We start from the raw sequence: 20,517 nt of genomic DNA on the forward strand, positions 1-20,517 counted from the left end.
CTCCGTGTGTGTATGTGTGTGTGGTGGGATCAAAGGGAAATGAGCTCAGAGTGCCTTTAATTGGTGGCTTCCGGTAGAGCCGTGGTTAACTGCAGGAAAGGTCCCCTACAAGGATGACCAGTCGGTACTGAGAGAGCTGAGATGTTTGTTTTTCTATCTTTTTTGGAAATATCCAATAGTAAATCAATACACAATGTCAAAGTATAAATGTGGAATTTGATACTCTGGTCCCATTTAGTGCATATACTACACGTCTTACATTTTCGTAAAACATTACACACAAAAAGACTTGTAAATGCCTGTGGACCATATGTTTTATTTGCATTTAAAAAGCCATGCTGGCCTAAATAAACTTTAGTGTAAATGTGCACGCTGACGATGTGACAGGATACATGTGATCTCAATAAGGAATATGGTTCATTGCTTGTGTGCTGAAAAAAAATATTTATGGTGCTCAAGATGTATGTGTTTGCGCTTAGGAAACGTTATGCTTGTACCGTACAGTAAATCACACCAACCTCCCTTTCTGCAGTCTGACTGTGGTGGAGCAGGAACGCCCCCGAGTGGCCGCACTAGGCATTACACTGGAAGTAAACAAGACCCAAAAACTTATTAGCGACGTCATCCACCGTTCGGTCATATCGCTTTAAAAAAATACTCGGTTAAACATCCTACATGTCAAATCTTGGGAGCAGTTATATAAGCCTCCCTTGCTTACAATTACCGCATATAACAATGTAACATTGAGTGTGGCTACAGAAAGATTCAGAACTGCTGTCGCGCAGATGATATGAGCTGTTATTTCCATAGAACAGAATTTTGTATTCCCCTATACTAAGATGTATCAATAAAGGATTCAATGATCCATGACGTAAAAATTCCGACATAATGTACAATAGAGCGACTATAGAGTGGAACTAGTTATTAGGACTTGCATTTTCTCCTCCGGACAGAGATTGTGGGAGGACCAGTAGGTCACTGCAGAAGAAGTACATGCCCTTAAACTTGTATGAAGCGGAATTGACATAATTGTATCATAAGTATATTGAAACACCACTATGTCTCTAGCAGCTGAGGCTTTCGTGTCGCAGATTGCAGGTAACGTTTTATCTTTGTTCATTCTTTCTACTATTGTTTATTGTACCGTCTTTAGCCTGCTAGCTAACGTTGTGAGGAATGCAGCCCTTTTCCTAACATTTGTCAGTTACACATTACTGACAGTAATATCTCAAGGAAGCAGGATAAGTAAACTTTAAATGATTCATTGGCCTACGTTGTTTGTCTTTAACGTGGCTAGCTTAGCTCAAATACAGACTTGTTGTCACACTAGCTACATAATGTTATGTCCTGGATTGCTTACCCAGTTTAGAATGCATTTTAACCGTATAACGTTAATCAAGTTGCTTGTCGGTTTAATATCAAATATACAAACCTAAAAGAGAACAGCAAATGAAAGCTGGAACCGTACCGGGGTGTTCATGCTAACAACAGCCGTGTGTAGATGTTAAAAAAAAAAAACATGATTTATTTCTGTGACGCTTTTAAAAAAAAAAATCGAGCTCTGACGACTACCTCGTTCCTGGTGGAGCGCAGTTAGCAGTGGTCTTCTGCCAGCTGCCTCTGGTGGCCGGAGGTGTTACTACAACAACACCAATGTGGATGTGTGGACGGTTGTAATATTACCTCCAGCCATGAGCAGCAGCAGAGAGTGCGATGTTACTGAGGAGCACTGCATTCGAAGAGAGAAAAAGTTATGTGCACTCTTGAATGTCGTAAAGTTAGTATAGGAGTTAATGGAAACACTCCCCCATCCATCAGAATAAGGCGTGTTTTCTTTACTCTACCTACAAATGGCACTAACCTGGACCTCCCTGATCATGATATTGAAATATAAAAAAATAAGATTAATCAGGTAAAAGCGATGTATTATTATGTTAACTACATAACAGTAGCTGAAGTTGTTAAATTTAGCTCCATCTTTGAACATTAGTGGTTTGCAAACATTCATCCATTACTAACGATAAGCAACAAATGTGATACCTAAAAAAATATAATATCTGAATAAATGCAGTTAAAGTTGGATGAATGCTAAAAAATCAGGCTTTTGAAGTCTCTCCTTGCATTTGTATTTGAGTTAAACTTAACAAACCTAATTTCTTTAGTTTTCTGCAAAAACGTATAACCTAGACATCATGTTATGACCAGCATCATGTTTGGTTGTGTTTAAAATCTGTTTTCCCCAGATTGATGCCCAGAAAAATCAGTGTCTTTTTGGAGTACTTGCATTTTTACTAAAGTGGTGCATTTGTGTACTTTTTTTTTCTGTCATCTCTGTACTGCTTTACTTAATTATGAATGCATCACACCATTAAATTAGCTTAATTGTTTATTGTGTCTGTTTTGACCTTGTCAGCTGCTGAGCCTTGGCCTGAAAATGCAACCTTATACCAACCGCTGAAGGGTGAGTCAGGGTTTGTCTCAAATGCGACATGTCACTTCAGAGACATGGTTGATAATGTAATGGCTCACATTATTATTATTATTATTATTATTATTATTATTATTATTATTATTATTATTATATTTTTTAAATTTATTTTTTATAAACAGAGGATCAGATTCTGCTGTCAGACTGTGCCTCATCTCTGGCTGTTCAGGTAAAGTTCAGTTTGTCCTTAACCAATACAATATTTTAGCATGTACATTAACATGGAAAGGTTTTTGGTGCTAAAAATAAATGAAGATGCTTTTAATAAGTGGCTAATTTGTATTTATAACTTCACACACGCGTTGCACATAAAAAATAATAAAATAAAAATAATAAGGTGCACCTTGGAGAACTTGCCACAGTTCTTCTGTAGATTTAGGCTGTCCCAGTGTCTCTTTGTGGACACCGAGCCTGACACCATGATGTTGAGATCAGGGCTCTGTGGAGCCTAAACTGCAGTAGTTTCAATACTTTATGATGGTTCTGGGTGTGTCTTTGGCTAGCTTCTGAATCTACACATGTGAAGTGACTAAAACCTTTACACTTTGTTTTGTGTGTCAGCATATTATATATGTGCATCTGCATGCACCAAACACTCTTGTGAAACATGTTATTTAAATGTTGAAGTGTTTCTCTGCTGTTCAGGCGTATCTCAGGATGTGTGGCCTACCAGTGCAAGTGGTTGGCAGAGCAAATGCTGAATACATGTCCCCTTCTGGTGAGTTCCTGTGCTGCTGCCAGTGAATTGAGCCTGTCTTGTCATGCCATACATTGGTGCAGTATTCTAATTGTACTTTTGTCACAGTCTCCTCAGATCCTAGATAACTTCTGTTTTTTCAAGTGAGAGCAATCTGGGCATTTTTAAACCTTGTATCTTTTATTCGGATTGTGTCTCATTTCAGTTAGAACAAATTTTATTAGTATTTGTAAGTGTATTTTGTTACCTGTACATCATTACAATTAAAGTAAAATGTATGGTAGCTTGTTCAAAAATACCATTTGATTTGAATTTTATTCTAAATACATTAATCACTCAGTGTTATACTTCTTATGCTTAAATTTACACTTAACTTGATCCCAGATGTGATTCTAGATTCCCAACTGATTCCCAACTCTCTGTGTCCCTTTCTATGTTTTTTACACATCAATCTATAGGTAAGATTCCCTTTATCCACGTGGGGAAACAGGTAGTGTCCGAACTTGGGCCGATTGTGCAGTTCACCAAAGCTAAGGTAAATAACACAAAGACTGATATTGAAGTTCTTATACTAAAACATCTCTGAACAATAAGTTCATGTAGTACAGTACTCCTGAAAATGTAGTAATCATTAACTTCAGTAATTCACTCGTGACTTATTAGAGAAATTGGGTGCATCCGAATTGAGGGGAAGCTAATTTCCTCTGTCTGTGTTTGAAGGGTCACTCTCTGAGCGATGGCTTAGATGATGTTCAGAGAGCTGAAATGAAAGCCTACATGGAGCTGGTCAACAACATGCTGCTTACTGCTGAGGTACACACACAGTGAACAGCACTTAGCAAAGCGCACACAGCTGAAAGAGTATACTCAGCATACATACACATAATTGTTATCAGTATCTCTGAAACCCTCATTCTAGTCTCTTCTCTTCTCAACAGCTTTACATCCAGTGGTGTGATAATGCTACAGCTGCAGAGGTGCTTGTATTAAGATAAAAAGAAACAAAGATTCGTTAGAGATAATTTTATGCCTCTTAATCATATGAAATGTGTTTTGTGTAGATCTCACGTCCCAGATACAGCAGTCCTTACTCGCGGCCTCTTAGTTACATCCTTGCCTATCAGAAGCAGTGGGAAGTTCGCAGGAAGATGAACGCCATTGGCTGGGGAGGAAAAACCCTGGAGCAAGTTAGAAACCACCCATATACTTTCAGATTATCCAAGATATTATTTATAATACTACATGACTAAAATTCTATGCTTTCAGGTTTATGAAGATGTGAGTCAATGCTGTCAGGCTCTCTCTCAGAGGCTGGGAACACAGCCGTACTTCTTTAATAAACAGTATGTATTCTGTTCATTTGAATAATGCTTCTCTTATGTTTCCTGTTTTTACTGAAGGATGCATCAGTGTTTTGGGAGTGTCCTGATTCCCTGAAAAATTTGCATCTGACAGCTTTTCCTTTAGCACCACCTTGTGATGGGTTATTGTAATTACCTGTCTGTCATGTGATAGAGCTTCTCATTGCACACCTCCTAATATATATTTAGAATGTCTTTAGGCTTCTTTTGTGCCCTTCAGACTAGTTTTCTTATTTAAGCCCAGGTGAAAGAAGTTTCTCAGAATCAACCTGGTGCATCACTATTACAAGTTGTGTGAATGATTTAAAACATTTAGTGTTTATTCAACACTAATTATTGAGGATGGAATTTTTAGTTTCCTCTCATTGTTAAACCACAGCTGACCTAAGCAATATTTTTAGAAGTTAAACCTTTTTTGTGTGTGTGTGTGTGTGTGTGTGTGTGTGTTGTAGGCCTACAGAGTTGGACGCTTTGGTGTTTGGTCACCTCTTCACTATCCTGACAACCCCACTGACCAACACTGAGCTGGCTGAGAGGATCAAGAGCTACAGCAACCTGCTGTCCTTCTGCAGACGCATCGAACAGACCTACTTTGAAGACAAGAGTTCTTGAGCAACTGAAAATAACATCTCTCAACCTGTCTTATATCAAATTTGACATTATTTTTCCTTCTCTCATTCCTCTGCTGTGACAGTGTAAGAAGCGTATTATTCTTCTAACACATTTCTTGTCTCACGCTTTTTGCTTCCCGCTTGTACATTGTTGCATGATTCTGCTAAGAGACCAGGTGAGACAATTCTTTTAAAGACGTGTCACCTGCACATACGAAAATCATCCAGAAAGAAAACAAAGTTATTAAGTGGGAGTCAAATCATATGTAAACGGTCTACAAAGATGAAGTTAAACAAATTTCAGAAATAAATAATACACACCATTGAACATTTGTTTCCAGAGGTACAGGAATTGAGCAAAAATATTGATGATATTGCAACTTGTAATACATTTCTTGACGGTCAGAGGTCAATGTCAGCAGTAAGGGCACTTCAACATAGTGGACGGTTCCTGAAACACAGGTCCTGAGTTATATATATTTTTAAAATCTTTCACATAAACTACATTTACTTTTTCATACCTCAATGAATCTACAAATTTCCACAGATCCTTGGAGTTTAGGTATGGATTTCACAGCTTCTGCCTTTCTGAAGGTAGGGCTCCTAATTTTTTTATTTTGCTCCAATAATTTTCAAATAGAAAAAACACCCCAATGAAACAGGGCTGGCCTACTTGGAAATCCACAGCTTGTATTTTTCCTTTTCTTTTGGATTTCTTTTGAACACAAACATATAGTGATGAAGATGATGTGATTTATTGCTGCTTTTTTCAGTATATGAAAGATGTCTACAAAATACACCATTCAACACAACACACTGAGTTTTGTTGTTGTTGATTGTTAGATATATTTTATTTGAGACTTTTAAGATATATTTTTATTTGCACAATTTAAAATAGAACAGTAACAGCAAATATGAAGAAATCATTACCCTTCAGTAAAGTGTAGTGAAAAGACATATCACTAAAAACAGAAATGAATCAACACCACACAACAAAATTATGTAATAATAAAAGCGACGAAATGAGAAATCAAAAATGAATGAAGTTCTAGGGGGTTTTAAAAAAAGCAGATACTTTGGCTCAGTGAACATGATAATCTTAATTGGACTACATAATAGAATGTTTTGGAAAATGGAGATTAGACGATTGCCTGGTTGAATAAGAATGAATCACAAAGTTAATTTCAGAATTAGAATTTGTATGATCTTAAATATTTCCCTTTTGTACTGTAACATATATAAATATAAAAATACAGAATTGAAAAAGGTTTATGTCATAAATTGTAATTGTAAGTACTATATCACAATATTTCCTCCTGAGAATAAAAAAAAATTGGTGTTGGTTCATGTTTGGACATTAAGTTTATCAAAACAATTTAGTTTAATACAACTTTATAAAGTCCTAGGGTGAACTCAGCTATATTGGGACAGTTTTTGACAGAAAAAACATATTTCTAAATTCCTCAAGATATCTGCTTGCTTAATGTGAAGAAATTGGGATTGCGTTATATTTTTATAAAGCATGACTCACCATTTTGTTGTACAACCCCAATTCCAAAGAAGTTGGAACGATGTGTAAAACGTAAAGAAACAGGGAATGCATCGATTAGCAAATCTCATCAACTCGTGTTTTATTCATAATCGATCATAAACAACATATCAGATGTTGAAACCGAGACGTTTTACCATTTAATGAAAAATATGAACTCATTTGGAATTTGATTGAGCAACACATCTCAAAAAAAGTTGAACCAGGGGCAACAAAATGCTGGAACAAGAATTGGGTTAATGAGATTTGCAAATCATTGCATTCTGTTTTTATTTACTGTATGTTTTCACACCTTCCCAATTTTGGATTTGGGGTTGTAGATGACAAAACAATTTTTCATGTTTAGCATTTATTATAATTTATTTCAAATATTGCTTTAAACAAAAATATTTTGAATGTATAAATGTAAAATATATAAATATAAAAGTACATTATAGAGATTTCTTGTTTTTCTGAACCTTAAAATTGTCTATGTATTAGCCTGTTACAATATGATATGATAGATTAATTTATTATTACAAGTTTTGTCTTTTATGCTTTAAGGTGTTGAAGTGATTCAAGTATCCAATATTTTAAAAACTATTTATTTATCACATTTATTAGAAATACATTTTAGTCTCTAGGCTCCACCTGCATCAACTGGCACCAACATTGTTCCTTTATTAGACAAAATGCCTTGCCCAATAATCATATTAAACAACTTTTGGACTGAAATTTATTGTTTGATGTTATCAGAGCACTATAGGACAGACTTATCTGAATAGACTGAATGTGCACACAAAGATGCACAATTTGGCATGTCATATGAATTATGTCATGTGACGTTGGTCATGTGCTTCCACAATAAGGCTCCAGCACCGATTGTTTGGACCTACATTCTTCCAATGCTCTTTTCTTATCCTTTACCCACTTATCTTATGTATGTCCTAGTATTCCTGAACTCACCCTATACCACAACTAACTAAGATGCCAATACATGATTTGTGAAGACAAGAAACCTGAACATTATATGTGTATGTGTGTGTGTGTGTGTGTATATATACACACACACACACACACACACACATGTGTGTTTGTCATTTCATCTTCATTATCATTGTCCACATTTTGATTTGGCACAGTTTTTATCCTGGATGCCCTTCTTGATGCAACCCTCCCCAATTTTTGCTGGGCTTGGACCAGCACTACACAGCTGGGGAAGGTAATGGGCTGTTAGGGTTTCAGTGTCTTGCCCAGAGACACTTGAACATTTATATGAACAAATATACAATTTGTTTTAATCAAGGCCAGAGCAACACAGCTATGGGAAATCCCCCACTGAAATCTATTTTTGGAGCTCGATACGAAGCTGGGGCCACAAAGCGTGTGTGTTTCTGCCTCCAGGTCTCAGAAGAACTCGACGTCTGTTCACCTCTGGTTGCCCTCGAGCTGAACAGTTTGCACGTCTGTCTTCCAGGTTTCCTGTGAGGTCACAGTCTGACCTTTGAACTTGGGAGCTGTGACATCATGAGTGATGACCTGCTACAACCAAACACAGTTCGAGATCATTAGCCAGGCAGAGACAGACATAAATAAAAAGAATTTGTCCTATTACAGAGGTGAAGTCCACACTGAACACATGATGTGGAGACTGATGTACTGTTAGTGCGGCTTCAGTGTGCAGCTCCTTCCTTTAACTGCTCCATTTTATGCTGTAGTTAAAGAATCCTGCAGGAGAAATCCATTGCAGAAAAGGCAAAGCTAAAAACACCTACACACACCATCCTGTTTAAAGCCTTAAATTTTTTATACGTGCCACTGAAAACTCTGTTACAACCCAGCTAATAAGAAGATAACGTGAAACAATGGCCTAATGTGAACTGTATAAACGGCTATTTATTTATTTACTGTGACTGTGAGAATGTTGGATGGTCCTCAGAGTCCCTGTAGTCACCCCCCCCCCCCCTTCGATACTGCTCCATCATAGGGAGCCACCACCGGAAAGACGGAAGCCTGCAGACCAAGAGTCAACACAGCTCGTCCCCTATCCCACCCTCGTCTCTGCGTTCAGTAGCGACACTCTTATTTAAATAGACCTCCTTCATCCTAACAGTCCAGTCTAAATGACTGTATGTAACATGACAAAATAGACAACTGTCCGTGGGCCTCACACCACCAAACCTATGTGTATCTGTTAACACTGTGTGCACCACTAAAACACATTATACACTGTTACGACCTAATCGTGATGCCTTATCTTGCACTGCCCACAGTGAGTTAATTTCTGTGTTAACAACCTTTTATTATTAATAAACTGTCCTGACAGAATTTGTGCACAGATAAACCTTAAGCCTCATATCTACAGATTGTAATGAAAGAAATTTCCAGCAGGGGGCAGGATAAGTATAGGAATCTAGGACAGGATATCCTTTCAGAGGGGGTAGTGGCCTGCTGATCATGGCAAAACTTTAATGGGATGAATGTGAAAAACGTGCATCCACAGAATTAGTCTATTTTCACATACTTTGCAGTTTTGGGCAAATTTTAATTTACAAGCTTTGTACACAGACTGCCCAGAGATCAACATTTCTAAGTCAATGTGCTCCTGTTGCATGTAAACTGTTCTTCTTAGTGGCTTCTGTGCTTTTAAATAAAAAAAGAAAAACTAACTTAATATGTATTTAACGCCACTAACAGTGCACAGCTCTGTTGTTCTGACAGTAGCCAACAGAGGGAAGATGGCTGCAAACTGCTTTCACTGCACACCTGAGCAGTGTGTAGCCCAGGTGATTGCTCTACGTATCATTCAGTCTTGATGCATTCTGGGTCATGATGCAGTAAAATGCAAAGAACACTGACAAACTGGACTGGGTGGACCTGCAGTGGCTTTGAATAGTTCATGTGAATGTCCTGTCCTTTTTTTTTGTTGAAGGCCTTTAAATGATGCATCAAGTTAACTACAGTCCTAACAGGTGTTCATGAATTCTTTTGTAATACAAGTCAACCACAAACTATATTTATATATTATATAAGGTTTTATGCCTTAATTATTGGTCTCAGTATGGACTGAGTATGAGAAAATTGGCCCCTGGATTAGACAGAGGAAGCCCCCCACTCTTTCATTTTGTTTAATTTATCATTTGTTTTTGGCCTAGTTTTGAGTTTGTGGTAATTTCTGTCTGCTACATCTTGTGCCTGTTATTGGTCTTTTTGTGTTTTTATAAGCATTTCGGGTCAGTTTTGCTCTTTTTGTGTCTTTTTTGGACATTTGGTGTCTGTTTTTAGTCTCTTTGTGTCTTTTTTAGATGGTTGTGTGGTTATTTTTCAAACAAGGAATATGACAAGTCACTTGACCCACAGGCCTCATGATCTGCTGAGCTCGTGCCTGTGCCCAAGGGGACCTGTCCAGTAATCTGTCCATAGGTTTTAGACATGTTATGTCCAGACAAATACATTAACAGCCAGTGAAAAGTAAATTTGCAATAATTAAATGCATGAGCCAGAGAGTGAGGGTGTATTTGTTTGCATTAATAGAAGAGTTTTTTTGTGAATGTGTCAGATTGGACAACATGACTGTAGGCTGATAGTTGCACAGTTTGATTATCAAATGATGAGTCATGATATAATCTGGACTTTCTGAGAGAGAGAAGACTGCAATAGTAGTTTGGTTGTACGCTGACTGGTGGGTGTGGGTAAAGATGCTTTATGTGCATATGGTGCATATTTTTTGAATTCAATAAAAGCAATGGAGTTAGTCATCTCCGATGCAGTGACCCAATTCATTTCTAATCTCATTCACTTAAACTGGATCAGCACAACTTCTCAGGTGTCAAAGCACTGGGACAGTTTTAGTGATTTGGAGGCCCCTCAGGGGTCGAGAGCTCTGAGTCTTTGGGTGTGCGTGTGATTTAGGAGAGTGCATTTTTTATGACTAAACCATTCTAACTTGGGGAAAATAAATGATTCTATTAAGGTTCAAGGTGCAAAATATGTTATGAGACAATCCCCGACATTCACCGTGATTTACCACCACCCTGCCAAGGCTCGGTGGCATGACTGCACTGCAGGAAACCCTGCCCTCCTTTACCTCACTCTACACACTCATGGCAGGAAAAAAAGAGCAGCGTACAGATGTGGTGTTTTTAAGTGAACAAAGCTGAAGGTTTCTGAATGTGGCCTCTCACTTAGAAAGAGCACAAAGAGGAATGTACCTCTTTTAGGATTTTGGGAAACTAAACTAAATGGTCAACTAAATTATGACCATTTTGTATAAATAGCAACAGTAGAAGCTCGTAAGATGTGTTCAGATGCTGTGTAAAGCCATTTTTTCAGCCAGTATAAACACTTTTATATTGGTTTCTTTAGCTATGGAGGGAGATCTATAAAGAAAACAAGTTGGGAGATTTAATTAGGAAGTGAAAGATGCTGTCTTTCATATGAGATGCAATATGGGGAATGTAATGCAGGATCCAGTGTTTTTGGAGTAGGTGCAAAACATGGAGTCACATCCATATCTCATGTGAGTGCCCAAGCTTTATGGGCACCAAAATGTATTAGAGTAGATTAGATACTTTATTTAACCAGCTAAGAAACTCATTTAGATTCCAAATCTCTTTTTCAAGAGAGACTTGGCCAAGACAGCAGCATTAACAAGATAACCACAAAACAGTATAAAACTCACTCACACATTCACTCAATTCTAGGTAAGTTAAACTGCTGTGTTTGAATACATTAAAAGGAAGCTATGTGCAGTTAGAGACAATAACACTTCCCAACAGATTCAAGTTCTCTAGTATCCAAAATATCTTTAAATTCGCCCACAGTTACTTTATTTAAGTCCTCTTGAAGTTCATTCCAGGTAGCAGGATATGAAATTTTTAAAAGTTATTTTTGGGACATTAAAAAAAGAAAGAGCTTTGCGATCCCAGATTATAACATGATGCACAAACAGGATTCGTAAGGACTGCCAAAAATGAAGGCAACATCTTTAGGATGGCCTTGTATGAGTTGATCTACAGATCACATGGCCAACCAACCAAAGTATGTAACTTACAATGGTAGGTTCTAAAGCAACACATGTCAAAATGTTCTGCGTGGCTCAAAATGAGAAAAACATGCACTTTGTCAACAAGTACTGCTGCTGTTCAGAAACTGTAAATACACTCTAGAGGTTGTAAAAATAAATGTACAGACACAAAAATGTGCTTCACCTGCAAACTGAGTGTGTAAGGTTGGAGTAAAAACATTTTTAACATTATAGAACATCTTTACATGTTTTCTTTATCCCGGAGGAAGAGGATGGTGTGTGCTTGTGTGTGTTTTTGTTTTTCAGAAGATGTAGATTTGAGTGGAATAAAGAGATTAGCAATGTGTTGATAATCCTCTCCTCTACTCACAGTCTGTTCCCTCATGCTCACTCACACACACACACACATACACACACAGCATTTCCCCGTTCAGGATTTTCATGTTTCACCTAATCGGCCATGTTGTTTCTCATAGTCATGTTCAGCCTCATTCTTCACAGTTTATGCTGATGACTTCAAATCTTAATATACATGTTTACAACACAATAAGTCCAATTTGTCTCATGACATGTTAGTTTACTTTAATAGGCTTGACAATTTCAACGTTTTAGAGTCATATTCTTTTACTTTGCTAATAATAATTCACAGTTTTACATACAGTACACGTTAACTAATAGTTTATTCTCATACCTTGGTTCAGCTTCAGTTTCGGGTGTAGGAAGTGCTTAAGGTACATGTGCAAATATTCATTTTTCAATTAAATGAAATAAGCCAATCCAGGCTGTATGTGCCAGCTCCCACTTATCAGTTTATAAGTGTGTGTATTTGTACAAATTAGGGATGAAGAAAAAAAAAAGGCAAAGGCAAAAACGTTGGAATCGAGCCCAGAGTGTGTTTTGGAAATCTTCCATCATAGCTGAAAGGCTTGATTCCAAAAACACTTTGAATCTGTTTTTTTAGTAAGACCTTATCGGCTGATTTTCTGCCAGTGTTTTTCAAAAACTATAATGTTTCTGTTTTGTAAGTCAGCCAATAACTCCAGTGCTGATTTATGATGAGTTTTGTGGTCAAGACAGCAATTGTTTTGGTTGTTTCCAAGAAGAATCGTTGTGTCATTTAGAGCAGTAAGGCCCATTTCCATCTGTCTGTGTCTAGTTTACAGTCCAATCAGTGACTGAGCTGCTTGTTGCGCATGTAAACTGAGATGAAAGCAGTGTATTAAATCAGATTCAGGAAAAATATGAGTGTTTGCAATGACTGGCAAAGACCCTTCTATATGGAAGCCTGTCAGTAAGCACATTCTCCAATTTCAGCCACTTTTCACAGTTTTTCAGAGTTTTTCATTTAAAGGACAAAAGGATCTAAGTGTTAAAAAAAGAATTCTGCCCTTAACTTACTAATCACTGCTAAAGATGCTGTTTTTTTCTGATTCAGATCTGTCTTTCCCACAAGCCCAGAGAAGTATGCAGATGCTTCTCCCCTAGCAATGTTTCTGACTTAATTATACTCAGCTGCTGGGGAAAACATGCTATTGGAACTAAATGTAATAGCACCATTGCACAACAGTCTGCAATCGCAATCTTTAGTGATGCAACCACACTATGGCCAGTTTAGGCACAAAAGCAACAGGACTTAGAGACATTTGGGTTGAGGTGGTCGTGGAGATCAGGGGATAGGAGACTGTGTGAGGGAAGGGTGCAGAAGATCATAGAGGGTGGAGGATTTTCTTTAGGTCAGAGGCATTAGGAGTTTAAAATGCACCTCCCTCCTATCTGTTTTGAGACATTTGCCTGATGTCACTTAATAAATGTAACTATGGGTTGCAAACAATCTACGATTTCATAGGAGGAAACACTCTTCTCCTTAAAACAATCCACTGCTTCAGTGTCAAAACGGAAGTTAAAGCCACTTGAGAAACTTACAGTGTGAAAATTTGAACGCAAAAACACAAACTCCAACTGGTTTATGAGAAAGACAATAATGTATGTTGATGCAAATTCAAGTTGGGAATACCGATATCATTGGGCTGAAAAAACAAAACAAAACACAGTATAATTTGAAAGATGCTCTCACCCTACACGTATAGGAACTTTAAAGGAGACAGTTCTCTCATTGAAAGTCTTCAAAATACTCAGACTCCTAACAATTTTTCAGTTTGGCAAACCAGCCCTCAAACACTCCTTACTTAGAAAAGCTGTGTGCTGTGCTGTTGCAGCTTTGGAGTGAAAACACATTTTTTCTTCCAGTTCAAAGTGCTGCATGCGTGTAACAATAAAGGGCACAAGAAGACATTGTGTCTTTTGATGGATTATTTCCTGGTGAAGTGCTGCTGTTGTGATATCAGGCAAATGACAGGCAGCAAAGATGCAACGAGATGCATTTTTTGATGTGAAAATGCACAACGGCAACCTCTCACAGTGGTTTACTTGGAACCTGAGTTTAATTCTAAACAGATGGATGTCTCCTGAAAATTGTGGGTGTGCGTAAAAAAACAATAGGAAGAATGTGAGGCTGATGTGAAGAGAAAGTTTTCCATGTTTCATCCTCACACATCTGATAGATGAGGTAAAGGTTGCAATCAAGAAACACAAAAAGAGTGAAATCTTAGAGACTTTCCTCTCCTAAAAAAATCCTCCTTTAAGCAGTTTATTAGGACCAATACGTTTTTGTATTAGACAACCTCCAGCAGCCACAGTAATCAGCAAAGGAGCAAAGGACAAATTCAGGTGATGTTGTATAGAGAGCCACAAAGTCCAATGCAGAGTGGTGGGTGGGTCGACAAAACACAGGACTCTGACACAGGAGACCACTTCTCGTATGGTTGTTTGGGTTGGAGGACTTGTTGATTAGTTAATGTTGTTTAGCTGTAATCCGAGGTGTGTTTCATTTCCTGAAGCTGTCACTCTTTCTCCAGTGACCTCACTCCCAATGTGTGTGCTCATGTGTGGATGTGTGTTTGTAGCCCCTCTTTGACCATGGGGCCTAAGTGGCCTCAGAGATGCCAGCACCATGTAATCACACACTCGCACACACATGTGCCTTGAAATTTAATGATCATGTGAAACATGTGTGTGCAGACTAAACACTGGCCTACATTGCTATTTTTACTGATTAGAGGTTGTTCATAATGAGACCTATTAACACCAGACCTTGAACACACACACATATACACACACACAAACAGACACACACATACTCACAATGGTCTTTGGATATCTGCAGACTTCAGAACGCACTCTTTGGTCCAAGCTCGTGTGAGATGCAGTTGTTGCAGTTTCACTAAAAAAGTAAGTCGGTTTTCTTTTCTTTGCATTTCTTCAGAAAGAACAGACAGAAAAATGAAAGACAACTAACAATTCAAACTATACATAGATGTGTGTATGAAAAACGATGATTTTGTTTCAAGATTGTTGTATCTTTCTAAAATGTTGCGTTTTCAAGGCAAATAACATCATTTTACACATGGGCACCATCAGACATGCTGTCTTCTGGCTTCTAGAGAAGTCTTGGTACAGAGAAATATTAATTTTGTGCCTTTTGGGTGTTGCAGTTTTATGCATGTGTGTGTTATTCCTTATGCTACATGTACACATATGTGTGTGCGTGTGTGTGTGAAGGAGAAAGAGATGTTTGCTGGAAAGATGAGAGCAGAAGTAAAATATGTGTTAATCAATAGTAAATGTGTGCACAGTGTGTTTAAGTCTTCTGCTTTGCATTGCTGGGTCCTTTTTTGCTATTTTATGGTAGTGTGCATTTCTTTGCCTCACAGATAACTGGACAAAAGTGAATAAACTAATGTTATATTGAACTATAATCCAGTAGAGCTCCACAGGAGTTTCATAGATTTCTCAGTCATCTGAAGCAAAGGCAAATGTCACATTTCAATATCAGTCTCTCATATTCAAAGAGCACAGTTTTTATGGCCTTTTTCTTGCCCTGTTGTGTTTAACTCCCATAAAGAGAAAGAAGAGAAAGAAAAAAAAAGCTTAGAGATTTTTCAAAGGGTTAATGAATTGTGCCTTTTTAACATTCAAACACACTTTTCATTCCAAAAATGCAAAGAAAAAACAGACTTGTTTTAGAGTTGTTTTAAAGTATTTTTGAAGCTATTGTGCAGGATCTAAATGCATGAACTTTAAACAATATAGAGATACATGGTTTATATATGACAGTAACACATCTTACACATCAGACCAAAATTAATACATCATGAGGAGAACTTGATTGTAACCTGAACCACACAAAATGCTTCAGGATTCTGTCAACCCTGGCATATGATCCCAAAAGCAGGACATAAAGGCACAACAGTGATAGTAAAAAAAAGTGGTTGACTGAATAGAAAAAGCAAATGAAACGGTCAGTGAACAAGTCCAAAAACAGTGCAGACAGGTGATCGAACCAAAGCTGGGGTCATGAGCAGGCAGACAGGCAAAATGGAGCTGGGATGTGTGAGGCACTGTGGCAAGGGAGAGCTGCTGGAGAACAAATGGGTGTATCGGGTGGAAAACTGGGTATTGACGACCAGGTATGCAGGCAGGTGACGCTCAGGTACCTGGGGGAGATGGTGAGCGAGTAAAAGTCCAGCGACAGGGAATGTTTTTCTTTGGAAAGGGAATTTAAATTGTTGGTGCTTGGCTCTGGGGAATCCAACCCTGCCAGTTTTTGTTTTCAACAAAGTTTAACAATGGCAGATCTATTAAAACTTGTCTCTGACACACTCACAGAAAGTGGGCAGAGATCTAGTAAAACCTAAATGACGCTAACTAGCCATATCCCCTTAATGATGCTAATGTCATTATTTTTATAGAAGATTAATGAGAGCTATTTATAGCTCATTAATCTAAACCTAGTAGGACTGCAGATTAATTTGTTAATCATGCATCAAAAGTGACTGTTGCCCCAGGCCACTAACAACTCCGCCCCCCGAGTGTCTTTTTAGGGTCCGTGGTGTGCGCACCACAAATCCCCACCTCTGTCTCACTCATCACCCCTGGCTGATCATCTGCTGTGTCTGCTTTATAAAAGTTCATCTGGCTTTTTATTCAAATGGAAATTAATTTAGCAATTGATTATTCAAAAAGCAAAGTGGCAATTTAATCTTGAATTCAGTTTTAATTAATGATTAATTAATGAAAACTAAATCCATTGGGTTTCACATTGCTATGGTGGTGCAAATGTACCAGCCGAACAGCGCCACCTAATTTCAAATAATCAAATATCTAACAAATATCCTTTATTGTCTTTGTGGTATTTAAAATTAAAAATAGGTTTCAAATGAGACTGCTAATTGTGGCATTCTCATTATTAAGGTTTAACAAAGAATTCCAACTTTTCTGGAATTGGGGTTTGCAGTTTTGTACTGCTAAACATGTACTTTAACCCTAAATTCTCTCTCTGCTCTCGTGCATGGATGATGAAAAGCAGGGAGCAGGTCTTACAGCTTGTGCAGCACTTTATTATAATCCCATTTCTTTGAAGGGGGAGGGGAGATTTATTTATTACTTTTTTTCGACTGACATTAGCACTGGCTTAATGCTATCTCATTCAATTTTCTGTTGCTAGCTGGGAAAACGCTGCTTAGAAAGGGCGGAGGAAAACATTTGCCATGCATGAGGGGGAGCACAGACCCCAAATCTCTTCCAAATCTACAGAGAGAGATAGAGAGACAATCACAGAGACAGAGAGGGATTTCCCATCCCTTTCCTGAGAATCTTACTGGTGTTCCTAATAACAAGCTTAGACCCAGCCCCTCCTCTCCTCACCCCCTTTCTGGTGCAGATCATCCCACTGCACTTTAAACACACACTCTGCTCAGATTAAAACACGCTCACAGTCCAGATGCTGTTGTCGCCCGGGTTTAAACCCCCCCACTGTCACCTCTGTTTATAACTGGACGTCATTGTCTTCTACCTGGAGGCTTTTTCTCAGTGGGGCTGACCCGAAATGGTGACACCTTGTTACATGTCTCCAATAAAAGCAGGACATAGAAAGCATGACAAATGAATGAGAGAATCTTCAGGAAGTTATTAAAGTCACCTGAAGCCCAGAAAGTGTGTAAATGCATTTTTACAATAACAATTCAAGTATGAAGATGCCAATGTCATAGTTTAGTGTGTGAGCTGAGGCTGATGGGAATGCTGTTAGTATACGTGCAAGGCCTACTGTGGTAGTAGTTGAACATATTGTCATGGGATTATTTTTACCAGTTAGAGTACCTCCCTAGTGGCTTCTAGTGCTGCTATTTATTGCAAACAGATGTGAGGAGGAGGAGGACGATGGAGGTGGGATTGCTCACTCTTACTGGAATTTTATAGACTTCTTTTTAACCATGTGGGAAATATTCTTGTATTGTTCTACCACCACATCTGTAAATAAACCAATTCCACTCCTTTGCAGTTTTGTATGACAAAGTGTTAAAACAATGAGCAGTAACAAACGTAGTTATCAGAATCTTGACAGAATCTTGATGGGATGATGGCACTAGGGGAAAAGTCAGTACTGTACAAGTAGGTTCCTAATTTTATGGCACCGTATTCAGTAAGCCTCACTGTGAAAAATTGTGAAGATCACCAGTGCAGCTCAGATTCCTCCTCTGGGCTTCTGTATTACATTTAATTCCAATTATCTCAGGACAACATGTTGGACACAATGAGTGACATGGACAAAAAAAAAGAAATCAATATTTGACTTCTGACATCCAGCAAATCATGACAACCTTCCACCTTGGGCACCCCCTCAGACTCTTGGGTTGTGGTGCTGCTTTTTATGACACACAGATGTTGCGAGGAGGAGGAAGAAAGATTGCACACATTTACTGGAACTTTATAGACTTCTTTTCAACTACATGCATCTGGAACATTTATGAAGATATTAGTTTCTCTTACAAAATGCAATAGTGCTTATTCTGCCCCAGATAAACATTTAGCATTTCCACTTTACATTATATCCTGGAAACTTGCCTGCTGGCTACTCATCTAAGTAAAAACATAAAAAGCTCTCTTAACCGACTCCTCACAAAGAAGCTACAACCAAATGTTTACATATTTTTAAGTTCCCCAATGGATTGTTGTGACGGCATAAATGCAAAGCGACTATAAAGTAACACGTATTAACTGAGGGAGATAGAGGTGAGGATTTGTGTAAAGGGGGGGGAGGCAGAGAGAGAGAGAGAGAGAGGATTTGTAGCATGTTAAAGTTCGGCTTTAAAGCTGTATCACTCTTCTCAGAGAGTCTGTTTTGGGACAGGAGTTCCACATAATGGAAGTCTCAATGCTGCATATCAGGAGAGGAACGAGAGCAGAGGTATCTTAAAAACACACCCACACACCCATTTGTTGAATGTGTCAGCTGATAGATTATTATTCGTTGGATGAACTGCAGTAATACGAACATACCTTTGCATCAGAGTCATCCTATTTCCAACAAGGCAAGCAAGGCATAAAACAGGGAGGAAAAAAGTGAAAATAAGAGGATGAATGCAACTAAACAGTAACAGTTCTAGCTTTTATGGCACCCTGCATAATATAAATAATGCTCATAGAAATCAAAAAGAAATAATACAAATAAATAGATAATACCAAATTGCATACATGTAATACAGTGGCTTGAATTCTACACTATTGCAATAAAAACAAATAAAACAAAATTCTCCTCTTTCACATATGAACTCTGGAAATTTCAGAAGATTCAGGTCAATCCATCAGGTCAGGATGTTGAGTGGAATTGTTGTTTCGAACAAGTAACAAACAGCGGTAGAAATGCTTGATTTTGTGAGGGGTACAGGAGGCACAACATGATAGGAAAAAGATGCTGCGGGAAACACATCAAAGCTGTGCATGAAAAAAAATGGCTGGATGGACTGCTGTGGCATCAACCCATTATCCTCCGCTTATCCAGAGTGGAATATTGGTGGCAGCAGGTTACTGAGGCTTTGCAGACATCCTTCTCTCCAGCAACGATTGTCAGCTCCTTCAGCAGGATTCCAAGGCATTCTCAGATAAGATATCTGTTCTGGGTCTAACCTGGTCTCTCCTACCAGCTGGGTGTGTCTTGAAGACTTCCAAAGGAAGATGCCCAGGAGACATTCTCATAAGATGAACCCCTTCAACTGGATCCTTTCAATACGAGGGAGCAGCAGCTCTACTCCAAGCACCATCCTATGGACGAAACTCATTTTCAACAGCTTATTCTTTTGTTCATTACCCAGAGTTCATGACCATAAGTGAGGGTTGAAATGTGGTCTGATTGTTAAATTGAGAGCCTTCATTTGCAGTTTAGCTCCCTCTTCACCACATACTTGAAGTGAAAAGATCTCATCAGGAGCTGGACGGGGTGGTGGATGGTCCATCAAGACAGAGGACTTTTCCATAGGAGGCGTGAGTTTGACTCCAGTGCAAGATGTTGTGCACTAGTGGTTGACATAGTAAAGAAGTAGTAATGTGTGACATTGTTACTGTTTGTAGCATTTAGTTTTTATGTAATTAATCTTGTAATTTTACCCGGAAGTTTTAAAAACAGTTTTCATGTGTATATAAAGTCGTTCCTCTGCTATCAAATGGTGGTGCTTCTGGAAAACTCTGTTTGTACATTTAGGTTTTCAGCACGGAAGTAAATGCCTGTTGCATGAATGTCAACAGTGCAAAAGTTAATGCTTTTAATGTTGCAACTAAAATTAGAAAGTGAATCATGACATATGATACTTAATTTACTGAACTCTCCAGCATTGTTTGATGAAGATAAATCCCACAAGTCAGGATGCAGTGTGCAAGAGGAGGTGATTGGGAAAATGTCACTTAATGAAAACAA

At 38.2% G+C, this 20,517-nt stretch overlaps 1 protein-coding gene across 1 annotated transcript; it reads left to right on the top strand.

The window, feature by feature from the left end:
* The first annotated feature begins 939 nt into the window (after positions 1–939).
* Positions 940–6,500, top strand: mtx2 (metaxin 2). Its single transcript, XM_067512814.1, has 10 exons — positions 940–1,098; positions 2,414–2,461; positions 2,611–2,657; positions 3,134–3,206; positions 3,644–3,720; positions 3,906–3,998; positions 4,124–4,162; positions 4,247–4,372; positions 4,452–4,528; positions 4,999–6,500. The coding sequence occupies exons 1-10, from the start codon at positions 1,059–1,061 to the stop codon at positions 5,156–5,158; spliced, it is 780 nt and encodes a 259-aa protein (XP_067368915.1). The 5' UTR covers positions 940–1,058; the 3' UTR covers positions 5,159–6,500.
* Positions 6,501–20,517: the final 14,017 nt, after the last annotated feature.

Source organism: Channa argus, chromosome 1, assembly GCF_033026475.1.
Source record: "Channa argus isolate prfri chromosome 1, Channa argus male v1.0, whole genome shotgun sequence".
In the NCBI taxonomy this organism is placed as follows: domain Eukaryota; kingdom Metazoa; phylum Chordata; class Actinopteri; order Anabantiformes; family Channidae; genus Channa; species Channa argus.